The sequence below is a fragment of the Synchiropus splendidus genome, chromosome 1 (assembly GCF_027744825.2).
Source record: "Synchiropus splendidus isolate RoL2022-P1 chromosome 1, RoL_Sspl_1.0, whole genome shotgun sequence".
Classification (NCBI taxonomy): domain Eukaryota; kingdom Metazoa; phylum Chordata; class Actinopteri; order Syngnathiformes; family Callionymidae; genus Synchiropus; species Synchiropus splendidus.
In genome coordinates, this window is record NC_071334.1 from 62,379,539 (window position 1) to 62,395,536 (window position 15,998).

Consider the following 15,998-nt stretch of genomic DNA (forward strand, 5'->3'; position numbering starts at 1 on the left):
CTGTTTTATTTCTAATCCCAGCCCTAGTTTAGGCGCCGTGTCCTTGAATGTTCAGCCATAGCAGGATGAATGTGTTCCATCATGTTGCAGCAACAAAAGTTTGTCATCAGTACGCGCGGGCGACGAACCAGTTGAAGTGACAGAAGAGTGGTTCTGGATCCCTATCCATTTTTTTGATCAGAGTATTTTCTGATAGCTAATTAGGCATGGAGGACTAGCCATCGACAGCTGCATTCATCATCATAAAACGTAATAATTAATGACATTCCAACAAAGAAAAATATGCAAATGAGCCGCACTCATTAGCATTTTCATATTCAGTTCCCATAATGCTTTTGCTGACAAGGTTGTAATTAATGAAAATTCATGTCTCTTAGCAGAGGTCTAGATTGGATCGCATTCATTCCCAATCCCCCAAATGAGGAGTGAAGGAAGAAAAATCATGCTAGGGATCACTGCCAAGTTTTGGGGGAGATGAGCAGGAGGGGAGGGGCAAAGAGTCAGCGAGCGAGAGAGGGAGTACGAGAGAGACCTGCAGAGAGAGTGAGAGTCAGAAAAAGGCAGATGGCTTGGGATGAAAGTCAGACGGGCGGAGGAAGTAAAAAAGTTTTGAGATTGTTATAGAAATAATAATAAATATGATGGTTCTTCTTCTTTCATGTGTGAAGGTTTAATGCACAGGTTTTGATTCGTGCCCTTATGATCCAGCCTCATGGTTTCTGTCGTGGATATTCTCACATTTGCAGGTGTAAAAAAAAAAAAAACAACAACTCACTACTACTGCACTATTGTTGTAGTTTCCCACATTATTAAATACACATTCAAGTAACAGTAAAGAATGTAAAATGATTTGGTGAATTCCTTATTTATGTAGTTTCAAAAGGGAGAATTTCCCATCTGGGCTCTATTAAAAAAAAGAAAAAAAAATCAATAAGAAGTTTGTCTTTCTCTGAAAGTAAATAACCTGCTGTGTATGTGTGTGCATGCATCAATGTGTCCGTTTATCAGTGTGTGTGTGTGTTTGTGCTTTGGGCCGCATTAATCCTTGGGAAGAATAAAAGTGTTCAGATTAGATGGTTTGGGTTTGTTCTGATTAAAGCCGGATAATCTCCGTAAAGTGCAGTTTGTACGTCAGGACAGTCTCTTTATAATGACAGCGATAGAGATGGTGCTGCCGTGGTTTCATCACATGCACTTAAATGTGTTCAGATATGTTTTCATTTGAAGTGTGTTTAGTTTGTCACACAGTTTTTTGTCTTACACCTAGCTGTTGTTGTTGCTTTAATTCTATTTTTAAAACATAAGAACATTTATCACGTGGATTTATCTCTGCACGTATTTCTGTTTTACGCCCACAAATATGGAAATGAGCCAGAAAAAAACCTGGGAAATTATCATTTTAAAGGTCATGACTTTTGAAGGTCTGAAGAATGATGTGTGAATTTCAGTGACGTGATGATCAGCATTGTCAGCTATGTTTGTTGTTTGGAGCAACCGACAATTCATGTTTGAATTTTTGTTGATCTCTGCTTTTGTCTTTATCATTAAACAAAACACAACACTGCATTCAGAAGTCATACAAAGAGAACTGTTTTTGAGTGCAACGGTCCTGGAATACTGATGTCTAAGTGTGTGTGTGTGTGTGTGTGCGTGTGTGAGACAGAGAGAGAGAGTGTTGGCACGAGATAGCAGTCGCCCCCTGGGCATTGCTAACGTGGCACTGCCCCCTCCACAGCAGCATGGCACCGAGTCTGTGCCCTGTTTTGTCTTTGTGCTGAAACTATGAGTGTCGGTTTGTGTATATGTGTGTATGTGTGCGTGTGTTCGCTCCATCCAACATGATATATGGAACACCAGGTTGAGATAATACACTCTCTGTGCCACGTCTGGGTCCATTGTGTGTGTGTGTGTGTGTGCGCCCCGACGGATTTGCAGACTGCCCCTCACAGCGCACATCATGACAGCTAGGATTAGCTTCCTCAAGCCCTGACTTGCTGGGACAAATGCCTTAAATTTGATGCTGGAATATAGTGATTTCGCTATTTGTTTTTACTGTCCTGCTGTGGACACCACCATCTACAGGCGAGTTCATTGACGTGTCAACGGAACTCAACAAGCAGTTGGACTCTGCGTTCCTCAGCGTGTGTTGTTTACATTGTAGTCCAATATCAGTCAAGTCTGATGGACTGGTTGATGACCATTGTTGATCATTTGGTTATTTATTTTTGCACTTTATCATTAGCTGTGTATTCTCTATTTACTTGTTTTTACTTATCTTCTATTTATTTTGTCATGATATGTGTTTTTATATTATGGGTATTTATTTATTTGTCTTGTGTTGTTTGACAGCTTGTGACTTTTTATTTTTTTGCTGATGCTTTGTGGACTTTTTTGATGTTTGCTAATAAATCCTAAGAACCTTAGCAACTATCAAAGCACCTGTGATAGACAGTTGAGGTGAGTCATTTTTCAATTGGGGTATGTCGGGGTCACAGCGATCTGTTGTCTCAGATCAAATACTTGAATCAACATATTGTTAATTTCTTGTATGAAAAAGTTATTAAACCCTTATAACTGGAGTTTCTGGGGTGTTTCGGTGCAAAAGAAACCCGTGTGTATGTGGTTGCTCTGAGCGTGTATACTGTACGACGCGTTTGTGGGTTTTCCTCAACTGTCTGTTTTGTCTACACAGATGTTTCCTGTGGCAAAGCTTTTAGGTAACAGTTCAATAAAGTGTGTGTAAGAGAGCAACGCCACTACAGTAGCACATGCAGGTGAACGCTGAGCGAGAGTTAAAAAAAAACAAACAAACCCAATGTAGCGCCGACAGAGAGATCATTGATCACACCGTGTTTGGACATTTTTGCAAAGAAACACTCCTCAAATATGGGGTTAGTTGGAGGAGTTTTTTTCTCCCACAGTTGTAAATCTGAAACATTTTGTTTGATAAAACCATTTAGTGGAATTTTTTTTAATGAATTTGTCTTTTTCTAATGTCCTTAAACCTCAAAAATTGAAACTTAATTCATTTCTACTTCATTTTCATGGCCAAATTTATGAATATTAACCAGCTTTTCTGGAAGTATGATCTCATAGGTTATTTTTTTTATCTTCTTGAGGCAATTATTAAACATGAATTTATGTGGTAATGTTTAATGTCATTTCAAATCTATTAGTGGCACCGTTGTCATGCTTTTTAAGAGCAGAACACTGACTGAGCTTGAACTTTCGATTTTGTCGATAATCTGTCCGTCCCTCTCCATCTCCTCATCCCTCCCTGCCTCTCTCTCTCTCCCCGGACCATATGGTGTACCATGGTACATTTAGCTTGTCACTGATAATGGATGGCTATGGAAGCCCAGTTTTGCTTTAAGCGCTAGCTTGCTGGTAAGACTGTGTGTGTGAGAGTGTGATGGCTGCTGATGCTTTCAGCTGTAAGATGAGAGATCACAAAGCAAAAGAAGTTCATCATGCTCTTTTGCTCCATCTCTCGCACTCAACTTTCCCGCCGTGGCTGCGTCTCTCTCACTCCCGCACACACACACACACACACACACACCTAAACCAGTACTGGACACACACGGCAGTCCATCTTAACCCCGATTTCTGCACCAACATAGGCACCTAGGGAGTGAGAATGTGTTGTGTATCCATGATCCTCTTTGCGTTGATCCAGCCTCCATAATAACACGCACAATAACCGAATAGCCAAAGTCTGAATTCGGGCCCCTCCATGGTGCCGGAGTGAGTATTGTGCCCGTCAGTCGGAGCAAGGTCAGGAAGAGGAAGAAAATGTTTCCTTCCTGACGCTCTGAAAAACTAAAGCAAATGAGGAAGGGAGAGAAAGCTGCGGATTGCTTTAGTTGGACTAATCGAACTTCTAAACGCAAAACCTCCAGGTACCTTTCCGTCCTGCTTTTGGATTCCTTGGCATGTTGCAGTTTTCTTTTACTCCCCGCCTGCAGCAGTGGCGTCCCCCCTTTCTCCAGATGTGGCCCACCAGTCTGGTGCCGCCATAAACACGCACACACACACACATGCACAGGTGTGCACAAACAAGCACACACAAACAGATGTAAATAAAGACATTAAGGTATCTCTTCTGGAGGTAGGGAAATACTGCATATGAGGAATGAAACACACAAGCATCTTCCTTGCAGCCTTAAGTGAAACGGACCTGGAGGCCGGTGGCTGTTTGACGCTTCCTGTTTGGTCGCCATGAACACATTTTGATCGTCTTCTATGATTTACATGTAATGTTCCAAGAGTGTTTATTGAGTTATGAGGTTTTTTGCATGGCTTTTACGTCGTTTTTCAGAATTATTGGCACCCGCTATTGTAATGCTTCTATAACCTTTATCCATTGATATCTGGGCTTCTTTCATCATGACTTTTGAATAGATTTTTGTGGGTCGCACCTGATATCAAATGATAATATTCATCATCATTATCCTCAAAGTACTTGAATTTTTTTTTATTGGTTTATTTACATAATTAAGTATGTTTTTGATGTTTAAAAAAATGTGACTTTTTTGTGGTGAAGCTGTGAATCCGTCTCCTGCATCATCTGCTCCTAAAGATTTGCAGCAGTTTCACTGACCTTCAGGACTTGACCACCACAGTGAGACTTTTTTTTGTTACAAATGGAGACACTCTGTGCCAGGTGTCATGACTCAGAGACCAAGTTTCCCAGTGTATAGTTACAGTAATGTCCCGGCCGTTACTCGGTTGCCATGGCAGCAGACGTGAATAAAGTGGTCCTCATTGGCTCTTGTGTGTTGCTGCAGCGGGGCAGTGCCATCTGACAGCAGCGGGCAGAGTTGGCACCGTCTTAATGGAAACAGGGTTGACAAAGAGCAGAAAACCTTCCTGTTAGTGTTAAAGTGCCCCAAAGCTGCCAACGACACGCCAACTCCACCTCAGCGGCGCAGAAACATGTGGCGTCATCTGTTTTTAGGAGCTGAGCTCATTGCGTATTTACTGAAAAGCTATTAAATGTTGTCCATTTGATTTTTTATTCAAATAAAACAAAAGTTAAAAAGATGAGCGTAGAACTTCAGCGAGGATGACAGTCGTCCTGAACTCCAAAGTGAAATCGAGCTCCAGGTTCCTCATTACGTGTTGTCAAGTTAACTGTAAGAATAAAAACTATTGTGTCGTTTTAAAAGCTGAATAAATGCAGGTCATTTCTTAGAAACTATTAACTCTTTGAGGCTACAACATATACAACATACACATAATCTACAACATAAGCAATCATTTTCGACATATTTTGATTTAAAAAAAACCCGAAAAAAAAACCTTGTCTTATACTTGAACTGGGGATGGGGCGTGATTAAAATATTAATGTAATTAAATTCAGGTTTCATGATGAATTATTCTGGCATTTAATATTTGACACCAGAATGATGAAATTGAGGTTGAATCTGTACACCTCAGCTGAAACATCAGGGTGGGAGTTGGAGCAATGTTTGTGTTTCTCTCCTGCAGTTTTTGTAATAAAATAATAATTAAATTTAAAATTTTAACATTGTTCTCTGATGAATGAATTGAACTTGTTTAAAACAGACCACACAGCATGTAGCATTTTCAAATACGATCTGAACAGACTCCTGTGTCTGGTGAGTTGCACTCCTTCAACTCTTCTGCGAGACAGCAATTTTCTTTTCTCTTTCTTTTACATAACTTGTCTACAGTGGACAATAGCCCAAATCACATTACACTTCCTGTCTCCTCCACCCCCATCATCCTCCCACCACAGCTATTCTCTTCTCTCTATCGTCTTCTCATTTTGTGTTCCCTGTCTCCCCTTTCCACGTGTCCAAGCCACTGCGTCTGGCCTCCTTAACCTTTCCTCACTCATTTCTAATCTTGTCCTAGTCATCCTACTAGTCTTTGTGCCAGAGTCTCTCATCAGACAGACATCAGAAGTTCCCTTCGTTCTTGCTGATACTCCCGTCCAAGTCGTCGCCACCCTTCCGCCCTGCCCGCACTCTCTTCTTCACCTCCTCCAACTACCTGCGCTCCATCACCTTCACTCATTCGCACATGTATTCTGTCTTTCCAACTATCAGTTGAATTACCTTTTAAATCCTGTAGTTTACTAAACTCTCCCCCACTTCTCCTCTGAGGACCAGCTGAAGCTGTCGGCCTAAAGAAGTGCAGCCGTCGCATACTTCACTCTTGAGGATCTGAACGGCATGTGGCAAAGTCTGATGTAGACAAACCTGCGTCATCCACTGACTTTCCAAATGTTTTTATTTAGTTAAAGAGGGCTGCTGACCCAGTCAGTGGGTCCGTACGTGGGCCGTGGCGACAGCGTCTCTCCTCCCTGTCCTTCCCCCTGCTGCTTCTCTCACCTCTGCCTGCCCCGTCATGTCAGGTGGGCTGCGTCCCGCTGTGGCAGAGCATTGCTGATTTGTGGCTGCTGAATGCAGAGTGGGAGCAGATATGTCATTATTCCTCAGCCAGGTGCTGGTGGCGAAATCACACTGAGCGCATCAGCGATGAGACGTGCGGCAGCGGCTTTCACATAGCTGACGTCCAGGTGTTCTCACGCTGTCACACCACTTTAAATACTGGGATTCAGGCGGCAGGAGTGGGGAGGGCCAGGGTGAGGTATTTCAACCCGATGAATGACTCCAGAACGCCGTGGACAGTCTTTTCATGTTTTAGTTTGTGACTTGTGTTTGATGGCAACATTTTCATTTTTTGTACACTGACTTATTCTATTCCTCAGTATGAGTGCAAAATTTAAGTGACAGTCTGACTGGACTGACGTCATAACATTAAACTTGATTTCATACTCATAATATTGTACTGCATTATCTGATTCCCCCCCTTAAGATCATCATTCTTGTTACAATATGTTGCTGAATATACAGTATCGCAATATAGTGCAATGTATCGTATCACCACTCAAATATCAGCGTACATATCGTATCGCAAGATACCTGACAATTCACAGCCCTCATATTGGCATATGTTTATGGTGTTTCTTTCAGGATATTTTCCATTAAAAACACAGCTCAAGCACCAGCATCATCTGGAGCACTTCCGTGTTGTTTCCCTTTTGTTGCGATGGTTCTTGGCGGACGAGCTTCTTGCTCGGTCCTGGTGCAGCGTGTGGTGTGCAGCGTTGAGCTTATCGGGGCGCACCACAGATCAACGATCAACGCCAGATCTTTTTGGGCCTCTTTGCATCTGCCATTCTCCAGTGAAATGCAGTACAACCAGACAGAAAGCTGAGTGTGTGTTTGTCTGACGAAATCATTTGCAAAGCTGTGTTGTGAATAAAATGAAAACTTCTTATTGTGGTCAATAAATGTGCACAGATGTAGCTTTTATATTTATATGAATGATTAATTTTGGATCATTTACAAATATAACATCTTAAAAAGACGTTACTTGGTGGGAGCAGCAGCAGCAGCAGCAGCACAAACTTCTGCGGAGACCTGATGTTTCACTTTCTGCTGCAGCCTCAAAACCTCCAGTCTCAGAACAATGCTCCTTGCGTCAGTTAGCAGCTCACGTGGCTTGTCCCTATGTCGATCAGCTGCACATTTCGTTTACCTCTATTTTTATTTATTTTTTGCACTTGAAAAATAAATTAATAATAATAATAAAGAATAAATTGTAGCCTTTTTTAAAGCTGGTTTAATAGCCATTGCATTTGATCTTTGACATGGTAAAGTAACAAGAGGTTGGGGCTGTGACAGAGACCCGAGGTTTGACGGACAATCCCGCCTGAACCACAGCATACTTTGACCTTTGACTCCTCAATGACGGCCCCCCGTCTATTATCCCTCTGTCAACCAAAGGTTGAAGCTGTCTGGAGACTGTAAGGTGTCAACATGTTAGGTGTGTTGAAGAACGTGTTGCTGAGTTGTGTCTTAGTTGCAACCCTCGACTGCTTTATCAGGTGGTCTTACTTGTTTGAAAAACTCAACTGCCTTTAGATGATTTTCTCTGACTGAAGCAGACATGACAGCTGCAGAATGTGGGGTCAAATCTGCTGAATACCACGAACAGGTCCTTGTTATTTCTCCCCAGTGCTGCTCTCACTGATCACTGAATGCCTTGCTAATGCATCCATATTGTGCCACTAATTCCAATTTTCACACCTTTTTCCTCGTCTCTCTTTGTCATCGCTCAGCCTCCATCTCAACCCTGAAGACAGTAGAATCGTGTTAAATCCAGCTTTTATTGCGACATTAGCAGTCGTCATCTGTCTGCCGCACAATGCACAAACAGCGTTCACGGCTTTGTGTCGTCTGAATATTGTTCTGCAAATAATGACGCCAAACACACAATCAGACCTTCAGTTATAGGTAATCCTGAATGTTTTACACAACATTTCTTTTTGTGTCTTTGCTTCCTTTTATTGTCTAGTGAGCATAATTAGAGCGGCTCCTTTTGGAGCGATGTGGGCTCCGTGCCTCGTGGACTCTGCCATCGCAATTGTGGCCAACGTTTGTGGTGGAAGTTCTGCCTGAAATCCTCCAGACAATGGCAGCAGATATGGACGGGAAATAGAAAGACAAAAAAAGATCCAAATCCTCATTCGGCGACAATAGCGGAAGAAAAGAGGAAGAGGTTAAACCTGGAGATCCAAACTGAACGCCGTTCACACCTCGGGTTCTGAACCCCCAGCTGAGTTTCAGGTGCCGTGTTCTCCACAACACGCGCACATCACAGGGAAGCGCCGGCAGATTGATAAATTTACCAAGTGATGTGATCGTTGCCAAATGGAGTCAGACCTCAACCAAAGTGAATGTCGCAGCGCGGATGGAGAATAGAGAAGGAGAATAGAGAAAAGGGGGGTAGGAAAAGATTTGGGGCTCTAATGCCAGCCTTATGCGTCTTTTAGTCGTTTCCGCCGCCGGGGCTTGGCACTGGCACGTCGTTGTCAGCCAGCCAACAAAAATCTGCAGTGCCTGCCGCATTTCAGCAGCTCTGTGTTGTCTGAGACTCGCCGCGTACACAGTCCTCGCTGCCACGTCTGTTCTTACCAGGCGGACCAGTCAAAGTTGTTTTTCAATAAATACATTGTAGAAAATCAACCTCGTTTTTTTCAGCGTCACAAACTTACTTAAAGGCTTTTGCGTGTGTGTACTTTCAAATTTTGTCACTTTTAGCTGTTCGGAGTTTGTGTATTTGTGTGTGTCCGACTACACAATAGGAGCCTGGTCAGGTAGATTTTCTTCTGTATAAAAGAGTAATATTTGAGCTGAGATTACAGACAATGGACCTATACATGCGTCACGCTTTGCCACTCGTTGTGTTAGAGAATTTCAACTACTTTCACTTTGCATCCAAAAGGCACTGAGGACGCCTTTTGCATGAAACTTTTTGTGGGGAAACTATCTTGACAGCCAAATTTAAGGTTGGTGTGAGGAGTGGGAGTGGTCCACTCCGCAGAGAGGCGCGTGTGAAGGTAGAAGTGGACAGATGTGAGCGAGGTGCTGCGTCTCCCGAGTCGTCCTCTCCGCTCGTATACGTTCATCTGTTGTTTGATGTATTTACTCGCTCCTGTGCCAAGAAATAAACGCCTGCTGGGACGGTGGCGTGTGTGTGTGGTTTCACATCCACATCATCTCTTAAATTAATGTTGATCCCCGAAATGATATGTTCCAAACATTGTGCCCATGTGTGGGTGTGTGCACGCGCATATATGCGCGTGTGTCTGTGCGACTGAAGCTAACACTTTCTCGGAAACTTTTGGACCTGTGCCCGGTGGTGTCATGGAAACGCTTGAATTGCTCGGGATGATTCTCAATCTACCCATCCCCCAATGGGCACACACTCACACACACGTCTATCTGTTTTCCTTTTCAGTCTTCAATACCACTATTAGTCACATATTTTATTAAAATGGAGCAATTACATGCATCTTAGTGGAGATGAGATCTTTGTTTCTCACATATGCATGATCTGCATTTTTTTTTTTTTGTTAATTTGGCGACCAACATTTAACATCACAAATGTGCTCATTCAGAGAGTTATCACTTACCACCACATATTAATAAAACAGTAATAATCAAGTAAAAGACACAACCTCAGGCTGTGTGTAAAAAAAAAAGAGACATTTTGCCAAACTAAAACTGTTCTTTGGTCTGATACTCTGTACAGAAATTCCATGTGGTGGATTTTATTTTTAACCTGCTGCCTAAGGTAGGACACTAGGTAAGTTTAAAAAAGATAAATAAAACAAAATATAAAATGGAAATGCAGGAATCGACAACACACATAAACACACATGCAGGTGCTGTGTAACTATACTTGCTGTCCGTGGTGCTGAAGCCACCTTTTTTTTCTTTTATATACATAAAAACGTACTTTATATAAATTCAGCCTAATTTTGGCTTGAATTTTGCAAAAAAAAAAAGTTCTCAGTCAACAGTTACCGGCTCTCAGAAGTCTCTATTTCCGATCCTTTAGCTGAATCCCAGACAACATCTTCATTGATCTCCGTCATATCGAACTATGTGAGAGGAAACATCGGCCTTGATGCTCTGATAACGTCAAAGCATCAGCTCCCGTGTTTGAGTCTGGATTAGTAGAGATTTGCGGCGACTCCTTGGTGCGCTGACCTCCCCTCCTCCACCTTTTGTCCCCTTGTCGCCGGAACAATCTTACGAGCAGCGGCCTGTCGGGGGTCCCTGTCTCAGCCATTGAGCTTGTTTGGGTTTGTCACTGAGGGAATAAATGTCGGCGCAGGGTTCTCTGGAGGAATGCTGGCCGTCTCTTTCATGAGAGGACTTTTGAGACCAGTGTGAAGGACGTTGACTGCTGACGCTTTGCCGTCTAACAGTGTTATAATTGACAGGGATTTAGACAGGATCCTGAATATCTTGTCTGTGGATGTTTATTGTTATTATTAATACTATAAAAAATCATCCTGGTGTTAAGCTGTTATTACAGTACTGCTGTAGTATTACAACAGAATAGATGTTTGATCCAGAAACGGCCCTCTGTTTGATCAATGAGTCTTATTTTGTCATATGTGTGTCTGCAGTCCAGCAGTGTTCTGAAGAAACGGAGCAGCAACTGAACCATGTCCTCATCTGATACTGTATTTAGTCACAGCTTGTTATTTGGATATAAAACAAAAACTAATAGGAAATGAATGCATTTTGTTTTCATGGACAAAGCACTGGTTCATGTTCTAACTATTGTCAACATGACTCATTTGTCTTCGGTAAGACAGGAAATATGAAGTTGCAGATGGGCGTACCTCAAACATTTATAAGTAAAGTGCCTATAATTAGCAAGATAGACTTCCTATGAACTCTATGCATCGATGGAGTTTCCTCCGTGACCAGGTGCAATGTGCTGAAAAATAATTTTCTTCTTCTGTGGTTGAACAGACATAAAAATAGCTCCATTAAAATGCCACATATTTACCGCATTCGATCTGTAGAAAAAAACAAAAACAATTTGTGTGAAACTAAAAATGGTCCTTTTACATTTATGTTGTTGTATTTATCTTTTTCTATTACTTTGGAGTTTAGTTCTTAGTTCTTGGATTTAAATGATAAATATATGATTCTCATTTTGTGTGTCTTCCTGAGAAAGACCGCCATATGAGAAATGAACGAAACAGTGTTGCAGTTTTTTGTACATGCTGCTTAATGCGTGTGTATATTGCGTCCTTTCCAGTGTGTTAGTGTGTGTGGTCTAAGTACTTATTTTTAAATACATGTGCAGTCTATAGATAAATGTCTGAAGCGTGCTAAAGCACATTTTGTTGTGTGTTTGATTATATTGTATGCAGCTTTATATGTGTGTGTGTGTGTGTGTGTGTGTGGGTGTGTCTGTCCCTGCCAGTGTGTGTGTGACCAATACAGCAGTCTCGGCTTCAGCTACCACTGATGCCAGCTGGACTGGCTTGGCACATATACAAAAAGACACCCACACACACACACACACTCATGTGCACAGGGACACACACGTACACACTGTATGGCTGTAATTATCAACCTCTTCTGCATCGGCTACCATGTTGGCGTGCATTCAGCACTCGTCTATACACGGCTGATTCAAACCCTTCACCACGTGCTCGCTTCATTTTCCTTCACACACGCTGCCTAGAAAGCCCCTTCATTTCATCTCGTATGGCTGCGGCAACCACAAAATGTAATTACACCCTCACGCTGGTTTGATATTTAGACTGGCTCAAGATTTAAGCTCCTATCCCAAAAAGAAGGTCTGCGCGGTAAGAATAGGCTGAAAGTGTCCGTGGCACTCGCAGGAGACGGAGAAAGCTGTGAAGCCTTGTTGTGTGACTGCCGCGGTCAACTTGTGTGTTTCCTAAATTTAGTCTTAGAAGTATATAAATGTTGGTGGGTTTACCTGCCAGCACACAGTCAGCTGCTGGCTCGCACTTAAAGAACTGTGCTGTGTGTGATTTTAGCACATATTCAGTTCATATTTGACCCGCGTTTCGTGTGGCAGAGCTCTTTGGAGAAAACCCGTTCACTGTCTACACTGCACTCAGACTTCACAGATGAATGCTCAATGATTCCATGATCGGTCGGCTTTTCTTAGCTCCGTGCTGACATGGGGATGTCACGTGCCCTGGCGGCGTGGAGGTCCTTCATAATTGATGCGCAGCATTATTTCATGTGTTGAAAACACAAAACGCTCCAAACCTTCTGCGCATATCCGCCAGGAGCATGTAAGGTTTCGTGTCCGAAGGAAGGGAACACAACTGCGCTCGCCCCAAATATCAACAAACGTGCTTCAGAGAATCCGGAAAATGCCCCCGCTTGCATACACCATTTCAAAATAAAAGTCTTGTTTCATACCTTGTGAACACAATTAAGTGAGAGTTTTATTTGCGTATAATAATTTGCAATAATTACATATTGGTCAGAAAATCCTAAATCTGAATTAATTTCTATTAAAATCTCTGTAAGAGGACATCCTTTGTCGGACCACGGATTCAAAGACTACTGCATCACCAAACTAAGGAATTGAAGAGATGCCGATATAAACCAATAAATTGGTGAGAAAATGAACAGATCAATGAAGCAGTCATTTATGAAAAATGTCACAGAAGCCCAAGGTGGTAAATTACAAACTAATATTTCTTTTATTTAGCCTCTGTATTCCCTTGCTGAGGAAAGCTGGACACATAAACAGCCTTATTCTGTAGAGACACACACACATACAGTACTCACCTGTCTGGGAGGAAACTTGAGTTCCAAGAGCAGCACTACAGAGAGGTTCCATTTCCAGTTGGTGATGTACCTCCAGCAAAGAGACTGTGTGATCGTCCGTCTGTCTGTCTAGACAGGTTTTTAACATTTTAGTGAAGAGTTGAGTTTAACTTTGGTTCCGTTTAAAACTAGCAAAACATGCGGCTCATTCGTGTGACTGTGTTGCTGAAATGTGCTTTGGTTCATCCAGCACTGTTTTAACTCACTACTGCTCTGACAACACCGGTGCCGTCGCTTCTCCCAGCAGCTCGGGTTCAATTCCCACTCAGTGCCTCCTTTTTGCCAACATAGTTCTTGAGCCATGTTTCACAGATTTGATTGCGTGCTGAACTCTACTGAACTGACTGGGATGCTTATGAGATCAGATGTGATAACGGTTCACCTGAACATAGTACTGCACTCTGTCAGCAGTTACGTTTAGAGAACTGCTAGCATACCTGCTACAAAAGAGCGTCTCATATTTTTCTCACTTAGATGCTCTAATTTAACAAACAAGCAGCTGGATCTGCATCACTATTTGTTATACGTTAAAAAAATGTGTGTTTAGGAGCACAATGTTGTGTATGTGTACATTCACTTTGGAGCAGATGTCATTGTTGTTGCAGATACAATCAAAGTAACAAAAGATTAGTTTGTGTTATTCGCTCTAGAAGTACCACTAGTTGAGTAGCAGAAAATTTCAGCGGGGATGTGGTCAAAATTTTTTAAATATTATATATATATATATAATCTCCTTTAACCCAGTGTTTTTCAACCTGTTTTAAGCCACGGCTCAAAAAATAAATAAATAAATAAATAAATAATTTTTTTTTAAAATAGCGCAACTGTGCTTAGTCAAAAGTCCTAAAATTTGCTTTTAATTTACAATATAGCAACTATTTTTACATGTTATTTGAAGAAACAAATTGCTGAAAATATACTTGTTTTAAAATGTCTCCTGCAAGGGGTGGGCAATATGGCAAAATATATCATGATTTATTTATTTAAAATAACTTAAGATTTCATCACAATCTCTTTTGCATGATTTTATTGTAGTTTTGGGAATTTCCAGACACACATTTGGAGCACATTTGTTTGCTTGTGCATTAGGTTTTTAGCTGGCCTTTAAACCACGGAGCAAACTTTGGCAGTCTATGAGTGTCAATAAAGTTTTGAAGAGAGACGTTACGTTAGCCGTTAGCTCTGTTAGCTCTGTTAGCTCTGCGTTGTCGGTCCGACAAGAAACGCTTCCATCATGAAGGTGTGTAATAAAGACTTTGTTGCGAGTGTGTGTGGGAAGAGGAGCTCAGCTGCGACTGATGAATGAATCAGCGCATCAGCATAGATCTATAGAGTATAGAAAGAGTGAGAGTGAATCCATGTGATCTCCTCACGTCGGTAGATCGTCAACACGTTCTAGTTGTTCATGATCTAATGTCATCATATCGCCCACCTCTGTCTCTGGACAAATGAGGTGAAACCAGATCATTTCCCATGGAGCACTGGTTGAAAAACACTGCTCTAACCACTAGGCCACCAAGAAATGATACGCGAATGAGCTGTGAAGTTTGGACATGGACTACTTGGACAAACTACCATTGAAATGGACTATTTCAGTGACAAACCTTCAAAGCTAAACCCAACTTCAGTCCCATGGTGTAATATATTGATGTTAGGATTTTGTCTCATGATGATGCCAAAGCAGCCTTTCGTGTTTCGGTTTTCAACGGAAGCACATGTTCTGCAGCATGTCCTGACACTGTGGGCAGCGCATCGCGTAAAACAAAGATTGGGGCTTAGAGGTTGGGGTTTGGGTTTGAGATTTAAAGCTCCTCAAAAGACAAAAATGGAGACTAGCCATGTAAGGGTAATATAGCAAGTGAACACAGTCCAAACGTTTGACCCTTTGACCTTGGGTCGACACCCACAGCACATGAGGTGTCTCTCCCACTCAGGAATAATTCAAGTCATGCTCACCTTCTTCTCTTCCTACAGGGAAAACAGAGAGGAGTCCTTACTCTTACGGGAGGGAACCCAACCCTCACTGCCACCAGGTCAGTCTCTGCACAGCTCATACACACCCAGAACACAGACATCAACCTCATACATGAGTGTTATTTGCATGAAATGTGGCTTCATGTTCCGCTGCTTGGTCGAGTGAACGTTCCACCTGATAATCAAAAGATGTTCAGATGTTGTCTTTGGAATGTTGCTCATCGATTATCTCTTTGAAATTCAAATCTTCAAATGTGATCCACATGTGAGAAATCCCAGGAAGCTCTCATGCTTTTATGTTGATGAGTTTCAAGTCATCAAAGATAAACATGTCGCTCTTCAGAGCAGGTTTTCATCCTAAATACATAGATTTTCACGATAAACTCACAATTTTTTTTCAGTCATGTTCATGATTTCAAATGCATTTTTGTGTAATCCATTCTCAACCTGCTCACCATTATCCTGTATCTTCATTTCCCCATCTTGTTTGGTTTACAGAAAATAGGTTTTCTTTTCTTCCACATCACACAGACATGTTTTCTTTTCAGTTTTTAGCGGTGTTTCATAAACCCAAATACAACAAGCCATGCGGTATATGCAACCTGTTGATCCTATTATCAGATAAATTAATGTAATTGTATGTAGATATAAGAGAATTTGTTTAGTTTTTCTGCTTTTAAGTTTGATAGAAAATCTATTTGGTGCCTCAAATGAGTGTAAACAAAAAAGAGAGAAATCAAATTATGATTAAACCTAAAAACTCTTTACAAAGGGGCACTTGTTCATGTCACCTTTCTTCAG

General features: G+C 41.7%; 1 protein-coding gene across 13 annotated transcripts in view; it reads left to right on the top strand.

The window, feature by feature from the left end:
- The window catches only part of LOC128752705 (transcription factor 4-like), a 111,481-nt gene that overhangs the window by 40,846 nt on the left and 54,637 nt on the right, over window positions 1–15,998 (top strand). For all 13 annotated transcript variants that reach the window (XM_053854195.1, XM_053854204.1, XM_053854203.1 and 10 more), the window contains one exon: window positions 15,198–15,256. In XM_053854195.1, the coding sequence (XP_053710170.1) occupies window positions 15,198–15,256 (59 nt within the window). The remainder of the gene's footprint in view (window positions 1–15,197; window positions 15,257–15,998) is intronic.